At 42.1% G+C, this 13,846-nt stretch overlaps 1 protein-coding gene across 2 annotated transcripts in view; it reads left to right on the top strand.

The window, feature by feature from the left end:
• The window catches only part of RHPN2 (rhophilin Rho GTPase binding protein 2), a 217,301-nt gene that overhangs the window by 171,016 nt on the left and 32,439 nt on the right, over positions 1–13,846 (top strand). For both annotated transcript variants that reach the window (XR_013603773.1, XM_078670447.1), the window contains exons 9-11: positions 2,255–2,411; positions 3,683–3,802; positions 12,389–12,583. Coding sequence is in view for 1 of the 2 variants with exons in the window: in XM_078670447.1 (XP_078526573.1) it covers positions 2,255–2,411; positions 3,683–3,802; positions 12,389–12,583 (472 nt within the window). In the remaining variant the exon portion in view is untranslated. The remainder of the gene's footprint in view (positions 1–2,254; positions 2,412–3,682; positions 3,803–12,388; positions 12,584–13,846) is intronic.

Here is a 13,846-nt window from a genome sequence, read left to right as displayed (position 1 = left end):
GCTAGATCTGTTTACCATTGCAGAGAACACATAATTCCAGCTCTTCTGAGCTGGGTTACCCAGGTGAATCTCAATCTGAAACACTTTTTGTCTTGAGTAGAGCTTTAGCCTGTTGTATGCCTTTTACATACCACTCCTGCCTAGAGTTTTCAAGAAGATCAGGAACGACCAAACCCAAGTCATCCTTGTGGCTCCGGACTGGGCTCGGAGAGTCTGATATCCTGAGCTGTTGAGTATGTCCATCGGTCCTCCAATCAGGCAACCCCTTTGGTAGGATCGTCTGTTGCAGCAGCAGGGGAGAGTTCTGCTCCCAAACCTGTCATTGCTCCGTACTTCATGTATTGAGATTGAGCAGCAGCAGTTGACAGCTTTTCATCTCCCGCCTGAAGTCTATGATTTTATCTTGGCAGCTCAGCGTCACTCCACCAAGGTGGTATATGCCACCATTGTACAAGCTTGTGGCATGGTGCACAGTTAAACAGGTTGACCCCTTATCTGCCTCTCCTTTCTCAGGTCTTGTTGTTTATCCTTACCCTTGCCCAGCAGGGCTCTGCATTGGGCACCCTAGTGGGTTACTTACCTGCCATCTCTGCTTTCCTGCGGCTGCCAAATAAACCTTCCCTCTTCAAGTCCCCTTTTGTAAATAGGTTCCTTAAAGGTCTCCAGGACCTTCATTTGGTTCTTACTTTTCTGATGTGTGCTCCCTTTGAGCTGCTTCATACCTGTCTTCTTAGGCTTCTCACGATCAAGACAGCTTTTTTGGTGGCAAATACATCTGTCGCAGGGTCAGCAGGCGTTGTCATCTAAGCCTCCACATGTGTCTTTCTTTTCAGACTAGTTGGTTCTTCGGACTCGAGTGTCCCACTTGCCGAAGATAGTCACCCTATATCACATAGGCCAGTCCATTACTATGCCTACCTTTTTATATTCCGCCTCATACTAAAGAAGAGTAGAGACTCCACCGGATGGACCCAAAAAGAGCATTGTCGTTCTAACTTCACTGCACAATACCGTTCCGGATAGATGATTAACTGTTCGTGTTTATTCCACCAGATCAAAAGATGCGACCACTGCGTTATCATGCTGAATTCTGATCCTGGACATGTGCCCGGCAGCAGTGCGGGCTCACTGCATACGTTCACCGAACACTTTTGCCTGGACAGTCAGGTCCTTTGAGATGGGCACTTTTCCCCCTTGGTCCTGCAGGACTGTCTGGTTTAAACCATGTTCACAGACCCACCTCAGGGAAGGTATTGCTTGGGTATATATATTCAAAGGTTAGGAGTCTGCAGCTAGCAGTCTCTATCAGATGAACAAGTTAGTTACCTTATGTGGTAGAGACTCAGTCTAGCTGCAGATTCCTTACAGACACACCCATCCACCCCACTTTGCAAATGAACTTTATAGTTAAGGGCTGTTCTCTCTTTCATGGCCCTATTTCTTCTGCCGTGGAAGTCGTGAAAAGCAACTTACATCAGCACAATGGTGTGGTGCTTAAATAGGCACCACACACATCACTTCTGGTGCTCATGTTGCCTCGCAGAGCGGTGCCACCTATAGGCGCACAGAGGTAGTGCTGACGAAAGATTTCTAGATCCAGTCTGACACCTGGGGATAATTCTAAGGTAAGGGACCTGCTGCTATATAGTCTTTCTACCAAAGGTAAGTAACTTGTTCATCTTGTTACACTTTTTCAATCTCTTAGTCAAATGGTGTGGTTTGGATGATGCTCTTAGAGGGATTCCGATATGGCGTGTGACCCAGTATGTAGAGTATTGTCTCATTAGGGGTTGAAAGGAGAAGCGCTTATATAGCAGATCTGACTTCTTATTCAGGAAGGACAAGTAGAATTCATGCTAGACAGTGTTTGGTATTTTTGCTGTGTAGCCAGTATTGATGCAGAATTGCCATTTGCCCACAAGATATGGGGTGAAATCCTCCAGGTGCACTTATGAGAGCCAGTTTTACTTTGTTCTTATAGCTGCCATAGTTTATCATCCACAGACTCTTCACAAAGCATTTTTATAAATCTTATATTTCCTCCTCATTCAACATCTACCCCAGCCATCATAGCCCATATCCCTAATTAATCCATTCATTGCATTCTTTGATGAATTGAACATGGTATGACTATTTCAAAGCTAAGCAAAGCTATTTTTATGTACATACATGGATAACTAAAGTTGTTTTCTTTCACCGTTCCTAAAATCCTGAGATAACTAACCATAAGTTTATGATCATTTTTGCCTCTTAGGTCAGTGATGTGTATACACAAATCTACACAGCAATGAGCCAAGAACCGATAAAGGAGAACATACCCTATTCATGGTCCATCATGGCACAAGTGAAGGCAGAACATTACAAAGCTCTTACTCATTATTTTGTTGCCACAATACATATTGACCATCAGCGTAAGTGTTTAATTTACAAACATGTTCTAGCTTACTTATTGTTACATTTTGCTATTGGATCATCCTGCAAACTGCTGTCATGTCACAAATTACACCACATGTAATTTAATTACACTTTGCATGGTGAGGAAGACTTTTAGCCCTGGTGGCAGCTAGATGCCTCGATTCTGTATGTTGGTGCGTTTTCATGTAGAAAGGGTACTAGGCAGGGAATTGAGGAGACTGAGGGTAGGAACTTAAAGGTAGGGCATAGCTAAACCTCTGTAAGGTGGGGCATGAGGAGCTGTTGTTGTGGAAGTGAATGTTTATTGTGCAAGTTTTAGGATCTGTGTAACTGAGCTGTGGGCACATTGTAGTGCGGCTGTCCAGGGTGTCTTTGTCAATGGTGAATACAAATGAGAGAAAACACTGTCCTGATTGTATGGCAGAGAACGTAACTTTTTTTGTCAGTTGGGGACAGGAGATACCCAATAGGGGTATGTGCTCCTTAGTTTTTAGAGTACAGGAGTATTGAGAACCAGTGGTGAAGCTCCTCCCTAAGCAGTCGAAGAACATGTGAGTGCTGATACTAGATCGCTGGAGTGAATTACATAGTTGAAAAGGTCCGTACTCTTTGTTAATGCTCCAGCTTGTCCCCTTAGGTGGCAATTTGGACATTGCTGGTTTCCCCTAGCTACAGGATGGAAACTTTTTTTGGACTGTTTGCTGAGGGTCTTACTGCAAAAATGCACCAAGTAAATCTGTGATGGGACTGATAGATGCAATGGTGATCCTGACAGTCCAGTGTTAGTCAAATAAGGGTTATGTTAATTTATGAACACCCTCCCAAGGGCTGCATGTCTGCTCTCTTCAGGGTGTATGCCATGGGGAAACCTACCAAGGAATGGTTTTCTCAGGATGTGACAGGCCACAGGGGTAGCTCAGAAGGACTGTTGTGCATTGTGTTCAGCATTAGTATTTGCCTGTGGGAGTCTGGTCCTGCAACTACTCAGAGGAATAAAGTGCAAATGAAAATAGGAGGAGAATTGGGTAGGCCTTTGAGCATTATATCTTGAATCACACTTCTCATTAGTCTTATGAATGAATAAAACAGATTTAAACTTGCCTATTTTTAGTACTTTATCATGTAATGAACAATTATTTTAGGTATAAGACAATGTGTTTTAGACATACTAAAGAGGTATTTTTCTATTTCAGCCTATGACTTGCAGTGTTGCTGAGAAAACACCCATTGTAAATAAAGATTAATGTGTTCAATGTGTTTTTTTCAGTGACTTTAAGCGACGATGAAGACAAACAGGAGAAAGCCTTATCACAGTTGTATGATCACATGCCAGAGGGATTAACCCCCTTGACAATACTAAAGGACAACATTCAACGAATACAACAGGGTAGGTACGCAAATAGAAAATATCTGACAGATCTGAATACCACTGGGCATATTCTTTTTACCAAAGGTATTTTAAAACAACCAAATACATTAAAATGATTTTTGGCTTTGTGGTTATATAGAAAGAAGAGCCTGGTCAGAAAGCGAACTGCTAAAAGATATGTCTCTGAAACATTCCTTAAATCCATTACTTTTCCTTGCAGCTCATTGCAAGGAATAGGCATTTCTATTCGGAGCCCACCAGTGAAATTTGAATTCTCTCTCAGGGGATCTCCATTAATAAATGTCCCACCCATCTGCGGGATCCCGTAGCATTTCTTTAAAAAATATCTTAAGCGTAGACGTTCACCTTACTTCAGGAAGGCCAAGTCTAGGACATAGTTTTAAAAACGTTTTGCAGCCGGTAAAGAAGCCATAGAAACGGACACTGCACCTTTAGGAGCTCATAGCCCTCTACTGTCCCATCATGCCCAGCAGGTGGTAGTTATCTCTGTTCTTCTTTCCGACTCCTTGTGACAGTCAGGATCTTGGAGATCTGAGCTCTGCCTTTTTTTGCTTTTATCTTCATAAAATCTTTATCAGACTATTTGTCAACTTCTTTACTCAACGTCGTTGAGTGTTTAAAATGTTTTTCTGTAATTTACTGAGAGGAGAATAACTTTTCAAGAAAATAAAATGCTTTCTGTATTTAACAAATGTCCTACCTGTGGCAGAAAGAAGGCCAAATCAGATACCCATGATCTCTGTATTCTCGGCCTTCCTGACAGTCACAATCCTGACCGGTGTCAGCACTGCAAGACCTTCTCCAGATGTACCCTGAGGGATAGGGGTAGATTCACCTTTGTGGAGATCAAGAGCGGTGCTGACAACAAGTGGTGCAATCTGAAGGTGGGACTTTGTGTGAGCTATGAGTGGGTCTGCCTAACCAGGGCCCCTCCACTTCTCTCTGAGGACTCTGGTAGAGGGAGATCCGAAATGAGGAAAAGTCCACAAAAGCAACGTCGTTCCCGGTCGACATCGAGGACATTGATGTTGAGACATGGTAGTTTGGCAACATGCTTGTCAATGAGAGCTGGGTCAATGTAGAGGAGGAGAAAACCTTTGATGTTCAGACACAGAAGGTCGACGTCAAAGGATCCCATGACGTTAAAACAAAGGAGACATTCGGCGTCGTGGGAGTCCATGATTTCGAGACATAGAAGACACTCTGTGTGAAGAAGTCTTTCAACATCAAGACATACCAGATCTGCGAAATGTATCAGAAAAATGATAGCAAGAGGGTTGCATTCAACTTCTTATTCAGAATAATCCAGGGAATACTCTACATCATCGCAAGTCCTTATTCTAGATTCCCTGCAACCTCCTCCATTGAATTCTCCAGCTCGCTCCTACACTGTGTCCTAAACCTGTCCCTCAGACAGACGCAACCTTGGAAACTCCTCCGCCAGAGAGGCCTCGAGCTGCTCCACAGAGATCCAAGTCTCATCGGTCAAACTCTCGCCACAGATCTCGATCAAGAGACAGTTCCAGACGCCCTTGTCACTGTTCTCGACACTCCTCATCGCAGCGCTCATCTAGGCACAGACACAGATATCGTCCTATGTCCAGGTCTAGGTCAAGATCCAGAAGAGGTCTTGTTATTCAACCTCGTCTCCTAGCAACGGGAGATAATCACCAAGTTTGACTGACTCCCCCCAGCCAAGAGTCTCACTAATTAATGACATTAAAACCTTGCAGGAGGTACTCCTACGAGGAGCTATGAAACTAACTATAAATTAATTTGCCAGCTCCATCAATGGCTTGATCGGTGATATTTAAGACTGTTCATCAAAGTTCTGCACCTCGACTCTCGCAGATGGATCCAGGTTTGTTAGAACCTTCTATGGAACTTTTTCTCACACCAGATTCAGCCAAAGCAGTTTCATCTAGGCTTCAGACAAAATACAAGCCTCCTGAGCAGGGCCTGTTATTCCTGCGTTCAGATCCTCCTCCTGATTTAGTTATCTTGGATGCGGAGAAAACTCAATCTACTACTCCTTCATCATTGGTTCCACCTGACGAAGAAAGCAGAAAACTAGAATCGGTGGGACGCTAGGTATGTGGCACAGCATCTACGAACATCAAAGCTGCAAGCGCATCTGCCCTCCTTGACAGATATGGTAGATCCTTATGGGACTCCGTACAACAATTTGCAGATGATCTCCAAAGAGACTGTAGGGAGGACTACATAGACATTTTAAATGAAGGCCTGATGGTCTCTAACCAAGTGATCAGCGCTGCTGCCGATTCATCTTTGCTAGCAGCCCATGGATATTGCCACAGATTAGCTGCCAGGTGGCATTCTTGGCTTTGCCTCCTGCACTGGACCAGGAATCTCAACAGAATATTCTCAACCTTCCTTTCTCTGGTAACACTCTATTCGGGAACCATATGGACAAGGAGATGGCTCAAATGAAAAGCGAAACAGAGACCTTAAAAGCAGCTGGTCTAGAAAAATGTAAGGAACGGTGAAAACACCCTTGCGAGAAACATTTTATCCCCAGAGGGTTCAAACAAACCCATCAGTGATTTCAAGGTCACCACCAAAGCTGCAGCAAAAAATGCCTTTTTAGCAGCATCAAAGGCGCCAATCAAAACGAAGATGTGGCTAATAAATTGCTGGCCCCAAGCAATGAGCTTTTGCTGTCTCTTCTCCTCTTACCCACTCAGATAGGAGGAAGTATTTCCAAATATCCAGCTGAGTGGAAATCTATCACAAACGATGCCTAGGTACATAATATTGTACATAATGGTTTATTGTATCTGGTTCACCAGCCCTCCACTAAATATTCCATCAAAATCATACAATCAACATCTACAGATGCTGACATCAGAAGTGAACATTCTTCCGCAGAAGGATTTGATGGAGCCCGTGCACCTAACAATCGAGAAATGGGGAGTTATTCTCATTATTTCTTGATGAAAAAGAAAGGTCTGAAAAACGAATTCAGACTCATACTAGAACTGAATGTCACAAACAAATCAATTCATACAGAAGAATTCCATCGATCCATCAAGGAGTTTGGCTCCGTTTTATACTTTTACATCTAAGTAGCCTGAAAACACCGCAAATTCCTGAGATTTGTAGTAGGACACGATCATCACTCCCAGTACAAAGTACTAACTTTTGGCCTCAAAACAGCCCAAGGAACTTTATCAAAGTGCATGGCAGTGGTCACCGCACATTTCAGGAAACTCAAATTAGTCTACTCGTATCTAGATGACTGGCTTATCAAGTCGTCAACACGACAACAAGCACAACATCATTAGCAACACACTGTCTCTACTCCCAATCAGCTAGGTCTTCATATCAATCACCAGAAATCGACCCCATCACCAGTTTAGTCCCTTCATTACCTAGTATCCACTATCAACACCATCAAAGCAAAAGTGTATCCTCCATAGAAAAAACTTTTATCCATACATCAGAAATGTCAATATCTCATGAAAATCTTTCATCTAACGCTAAGCAAAATGTCATACATTCGAGGCTTAATGGCATCTTGTAAATTTCTGAAGCCAAATGCCATTTCCACCCGAGACCAATACAAAAGTGCCCATAGGACCAGTGGAGTCAATACTCAGGCATTTGGGAAGACAAGATCACACTTTACCTTAAAGCAAGGCAGTCCCTCAAATGGTGGTGTCAACTGAAAAATCTTCTACAAGGTATGCCTTTTTTCTGAGGATGTTCCTTTTCAAACAATAGTAACAACGCCCTTCTGTTAGTTTGGGGGCACACATTGATCACCTTCAAATTCAGGGATCATGGTCTGCGAAGAAAATGACTTATCATGTCAACCGTCTAAAACTAAGAGCTCTTCATTTGGCCCTTGAAGTCTTTCCTATCATCCTTCAAGATGGAATCCCTCCTTTTTCAGACAGACAATACAAAAACGATGTACTATCTGTACAAGCAAGGAAGCCCAAACAAAATGGAATTGGTTGCTGGCCAGGAACCTGAAGATCACTGCAACCCATCCACTGGGTGTCCAGAGTATACAAGCAGACTCCTTAAGCAGGCTTCTTCACGAAAATCACGAGTGGGTGCTAAACGATGCTGTTGTTCGTGACTTCTTCTGCATTTGGGATTTTCCTCACCTAGATCTTTATGCATCTGCAGAAAACAAAAAATGCCCAAACTTCGCCTTGAGGTTTTACCAACCAGGAGCATTGCGCAATGCCCTATGTATCGAGTGGTCTGGCAAATTTCTCTATGCTTTTCTACTGATACCCCTGATCCATCAGTAATCATCAAATTATCTTACTCGAAGGCCAGAATGATATTGATAGCCCTGGAGTGGTCCAGTAATAGTGGTTCACAGACCTACTCCACATGTTTGAACGTCCACAAATGAGGAGCCATGCAGACCGGACCTTCTCATGAAGTTCGGAGACCAAATTATCCATCCCAATCTCTCCTGTTTGAGTTCAGAAGCATGGCTCCTGAACTCGTATAATATGGACGTTTGATTTTACCTCAAGAATGCATGAATATTCTAAAAGTAGCTAAATGGCCATTCTATATTGGGTGTTCTGACATGAACATTAATCTAATTAAGTGCCAAGAAGAAGCTTTACTTCCATACTTACAATTCTATTCTATTAAAGTCCATTTGACAGCTGGTTACTGTCTACAGAAAATATCCTTCACAGACCTCTTTTTTCAAAGTCCCAGACTTAGAGGGCATCAATACACTGTCTTTTCCATCTTTGAAAACTGAACGTAGTACTTTGATTTCTCATGGCACCGGCTTTCGAACCTTTTCATAAAACCTCATTAAAGCACCTTTATTGCCATTACATCAGAGTTAGTGAGGTTCACGCATTATGGTCTCCTGAACTATATACAATATTTTAAAGCAATAAAGTGGTTATGAGACTCATCTGAAATTCTTGCCCAAATTTGTTTAGGATTTTCACATTAATCAAACCTTTACTTTCTTTCAGAATCAGTCTATTTCAGCAAAACTTTCTCTCCACATTTGGATGTGAGAAGGGTCTTAAAATTTTATCTAGACAAAACAAAAGATATATGCAAGACAGATCAATTGTTTTGTTGCTGTACATACACGTTTGGCGACCACTAAACAGTCTTTATCCAGGTGGATAGTTTCTTGCATCCTGTTATGGTACCGTAAAGCAAATAAAACTCTGTCTGGTAGACCAAAGGCCCATTCTACCAGGGGGAAGGCAGCAACAGCTGCATTAATGAGGAATGTTTCTGTTTGCAGAAATCTGCAAAGCAGCTACATGGAAATGTGTTCATACTTTTACAAGACACTATTCATTGAACGCAGATGCTAGAGCAGATGCTCAAGTAGGGCAGGCTTCCCTTAGGAACCTCCTTGCTTAGTTATTTGTAGGGTCCATCTTTTTCTCTTTCACCACTGTTTGTACGGATGGGCTTGCTACTCTATTCAGTGCTTGTGATTATCAATGGACATCCCCTTAGAGAAAATGAATGGTTTCTTACCTATAACCCTAGTTCTCTCTCAGGGGGACCTCCATTTAAATCATAAGCACCTGCACTCCCCCCAGTGGAAGAAACAAAGATGATTAATACACATTCTGTTTTCTTTAGTTGTACTCTCCTTTGCTCTGTAAAAATGAACGGCGGTAATTGCCAGCTGCTGGCCATGATGGGACACTGAATGGCTCTGAGCCTTTAAAGATGCGGGGTTAGTTTCTATGACTACATTACGGCAGCCCATATGTCTATATTGCTCCATTCCTTCTTCTCCATTTCTCTTACAAAAAGGTTTTAGAAGGATATTTATAAGAAACAATTACTCAGCTCGTGGAAATATTTCTTATTTTGCTAATGTTATTTTGATCTAATTAAAGTAATTGGCCAGTATAGCTTTCTTTGTAGGCTGCAACACGTTTTTGAACAAAATGATGTCGTAGTCTTGACCTTCCTGAAGTAAGGCGAACGTCTACACTTAAGAAGTTGTATTTTAAAGAAGTGCTACGGGATCACCGCACATGGGCAGGACTATTAGTGCTTATGATTTCAGTGGAGATTCCTCTGAGAGAGAACTAGAATTGCAGGTAATTAACAATTCCTTCTTTCACAACCTCCAATTGTTTTGACTGCCACTACTCCCAATTTCGAGCAACTAATCACTCACCAAAGGAATGAGAATTTTCTCCTTGAAGTGTGTAGTTTAGCTTATCATGAATACGCAACTGTGCAGGTGTAATGGCATATACCAGTGCAGGATTTATGAACATTCACCTGAACATGTTGAGACTCATCAAAAATCATGGGGCTTCTGTTGGATTATGGTCGACTACATTCATAACTTTTATGCAAGTTACCTGCTGAATCCTGAACTCTGAGAAAAATGTAAGCTCCCCAGTGGAGATGCCAAGATTTGAAGGATAGAAATGTGGCTCCAAAACATTATTCATCTTGTTGGATGTGGGCAGTGCGGTACCTCATGCAGTGTAGACGTTTACAACCAATGTTTATTTTATATAGCGCATTACTGTTAATTATTTTTTCAACCACTTTTTTTCTTGCTTTGACATTATGTTAGTGGTATTTTTACCTGCTGCAAGCCTCTTCAATGCACTGCTGCAGAAGCAAGACTGGGCATCATTCAGAAGACTAGTATTGTGTGGCATAATATTACATTAAAGTGTTTCCCGTAAAAAGTTGCCCTACAAAGGAAATTCTTGAGGTCATTCTTTACATTTAGTTGATTATCAATCACTCTGATAACCACAGCATGAGTGTTCCACAGTTATGGTCCAACAGGGGGCACGTGGTGATCATGAAATACTTTGTTAACCAGAGCAGAAGTATTCTACATCTCGGGTTCAAAAGACAATTGATGATTGCCTTCTGTCTTCTTGACCCATCTGGTAACCCAGTGATGAGCTCAATCTAAGGATAATATGGGGTCAGATCTGGTTGAGAGGTATGCTAGACCTTTAATGTTACCTTGTGTGAGGCATAGGGTCTGTTGTGACAAGCTCATTTGCATACATAAGGCAGACAGACTGCCCCAAGATTTGGTAAGGTGGGGAATGGGGCATCTTAGCAGTGACCTCCCTGCTAGGCGAACTAGCCGCATACAAATTGAAGCGTTGGAAGATGAAGCCACAACCTTGTTTTTAAATCATTTACTGCTGGTATTATCATCCAGCGTTGGCATCCATGACTCCCCAAAAAAAAACAGGCCCCTATATGTCTTTTATTTTTTTCCCCAATATGTTTATTGTTATTTGAAAACAGAAAAAGAATTAATACACATATTATATACGGCAATACACGTATCATTATGGATAGTCAATAAATTAATCACAAATACATGTCTGGATAAAAGGAAACTTCGTATCGGAGAGTAGTAAAATTATAAGTAAGCCGAATATATAGATATGTGATAGAATATATAAGATCAGGCCCCTATATGTCTTTGTAGTTGCCAATAACCAGTGGACCATGGTTAATTCACAAAGTTCCCAGTTTTCTCCAAAGCAGGTTTCTGTTGCCAGAATTAAACATGGCATAAAACCGCCCACTTCAGATTAACAATACCCACTTTGCTTCATGGGCATAAATATGTCAGTCTGTACCACAAGTCACCAGTGCCCTGATCAGACAGAATTTATGACCTAATTTACTGGGTACAAGACCGATCCATCTACCTAGCTGACAGTGCACCTTACTGCCCATTTAGTAAAGAATTTCCCAGTGCCACGAAATAAGAAGTACAATGTATGATCTTGGATGATACACCTCTCCCTATTTGTTGCTTTGAACCATTACTGCACCATGTCAACTCTGCAGTCCAATTTTAGTTATATCAATGTACTTAAATAAAATGCATAAACAAAATAACCACCATTCAAGGCAATGCTTAAGATGGATACTTCCCGGGCATTGAGGCTGGAACCCTGGAAGATTTTGTACTCTGTGTATGTTTTTCTTAACCCCCCCTGTTAATTTGTGGCACAGTGCTGAATCCCCAATGCCATAGCTCTACCTGGCGTTTGACACATTGTCCCTCATAAACTGACCATTTCCCTCAGTAGTGTTAAAGTCCTGCAACTAGCTTGGTAGAAAGGAACATATGTAGATATTTGCCAAAAATGTGTTAGATTTAATTATTTGCTCCTTGAGTCTTAACTAATTTAGTCTATATTATTCTTTTCGAACAATTGATTTGAGAATGCTCTCTGAGCCAGGGGCCCTGTATTTTTAAGCACAGTTTTTTTGTTTGGGGACACTGTTTGCACACAATCCAGCTGAGCTTAAAGATGCATTAGCAGTACTTTGAGTACCAATTTAAATGTAAAAGTCCCCAAAACCAGCCAGATACATTCCAAGTGCCGTATTGTGTTGTGACACTTTTGTCTTAAGTGCTGTTCTAAACTTCATTGAATGACATCGCCAGCAAATAAATTGGCTTTTCAGTAAAGCATCACAAAAAGATTAAGCATTTTGTCACCTCCATGTTAATAGCGGTTTTCAAGTTAGGAATGGCTTATGAAACCTTTCAGGGTGCAATCTATTATCAGTCTTTTTTGTTCCTAGGAAAGGCACATTTACGGAAAGCCATCATTTGTCATGAAGAAGCTTTGAGGATTACTGGTTTGTGCAGAAAATTGAGAAATATCGATATTCTCCAAGAGATACTTTCAGCCGCCCACACGCGTTCTCTCCAGAAATACTCTCAAAACCAGAAAGAAGATGATTTCCTGAATTTACTAGAAGCTCCCGATATTGTTTGTAAGTAGCTCAATTCAAAGATATGCAATGGCTGTTGAGCTCTCATATGTTGCTTGTTAAACATAACAATTTGAACAATATGTTTTTATGCAGTATTTCATGATAATGCAATTTAAAAAGAACACATTTTATATGTTGGTGGTTCAAAAGAATATTACTTTAAAAAGTATTTAATTGTTTAAACCTATGAATACAACAATATTGATGTGTTTATGTGTGTATATATATATATGTGTATATATATGTATATATCTATACTACTATTATAAAGAGAGAACTTGCACCTTTTGGCCAGGTAAACTCGGGAACCACAGCGCCAATCTACACACCCGATACATCTATGTAAATGTCAGGGTGTGTAGATGGACATAGGCTATATAAATTTTAAAAAAAAGTAAATTTAAAAAATTACGTTTCTAAACAAAGTAGTCCCCTGAAAGTAGCGCCGGCCGGGACCTAGCGCTGGCCACGACGCGACGTGCGTCATGACGACAAGGAGGAGGGCGGTGCAGTAATGCCTCGATTTCAGTCTCTCAGGGCCGTGTCTCTCTTCTATGTCTACGGCTCTGAGAGTCCGAGCGACGAGTGCGGTGGGTCTCTCTTCTATGTCTACGGCTCTGAGAGTCCGAGCGACGAGTGCGGTGGAGCGGAGGGTCCGTGCTTGAGCGCACTGCCCGGAGAGTTGCTGGAACGCAGGACTTACTGCCCCAGGACTTGCTGACGCGCGGCTCGGAGCTGCCGAAGGTTGCGGGATCTTTGCAGGGCCCGAGGAAAGGTGTGGAGGCAGCAGTTTCGGAGGAGGTACTGGGGCGCAAAGGGTTTAGGATTAGAGTCTGGGCGGGAGGGGGGCGCGAGTGAGTCTGGGCGGGAGGGGGGCGCGAGTGAGTCTGTGCGGGAAGGAGTCGGTGCGGGAGGGGGTCGGGGCGGGAGCGGGTGTACTGCCCCCTGCCCCTTTCTGTCCCAGGCAACGCTGGGGCGGGCTGCTAGTATATATATATATATATATATATATATATATATATATATATATATATATATATACACATACACACACACACACACACACACACACACACACACACACACATACATACATCTATACATACATACACACACATATGGTGGCCACTAGTTCCCATGTGATTCTTCACATAGGCTGCTTGCACATGGTAGTTTAATGTTTCTTTGCGTGAAAGATGCCACATAAAAGTATCAATAGTCTTAGTTCTTGCTCTTCCTTCTCAAGATCTGGTTGGGGTTTGC

This window comes from Lissotriton helveticus, chromosome 12, assembly GCF_964261635.1.
Source record: "Lissotriton helveticus chromosome 12, aLisHel1.1, whole genome shotgun sequence".
NCBI classification, from domain to species: Eukaryota; Metazoa; Chordata; class Amphibia; order Caudata; family Salamandridae; genus Lissotriton; species Lissotriton helveticus.
This window is presented reverse-complemented; position numbering and strand designations above follow the sequence as displayed.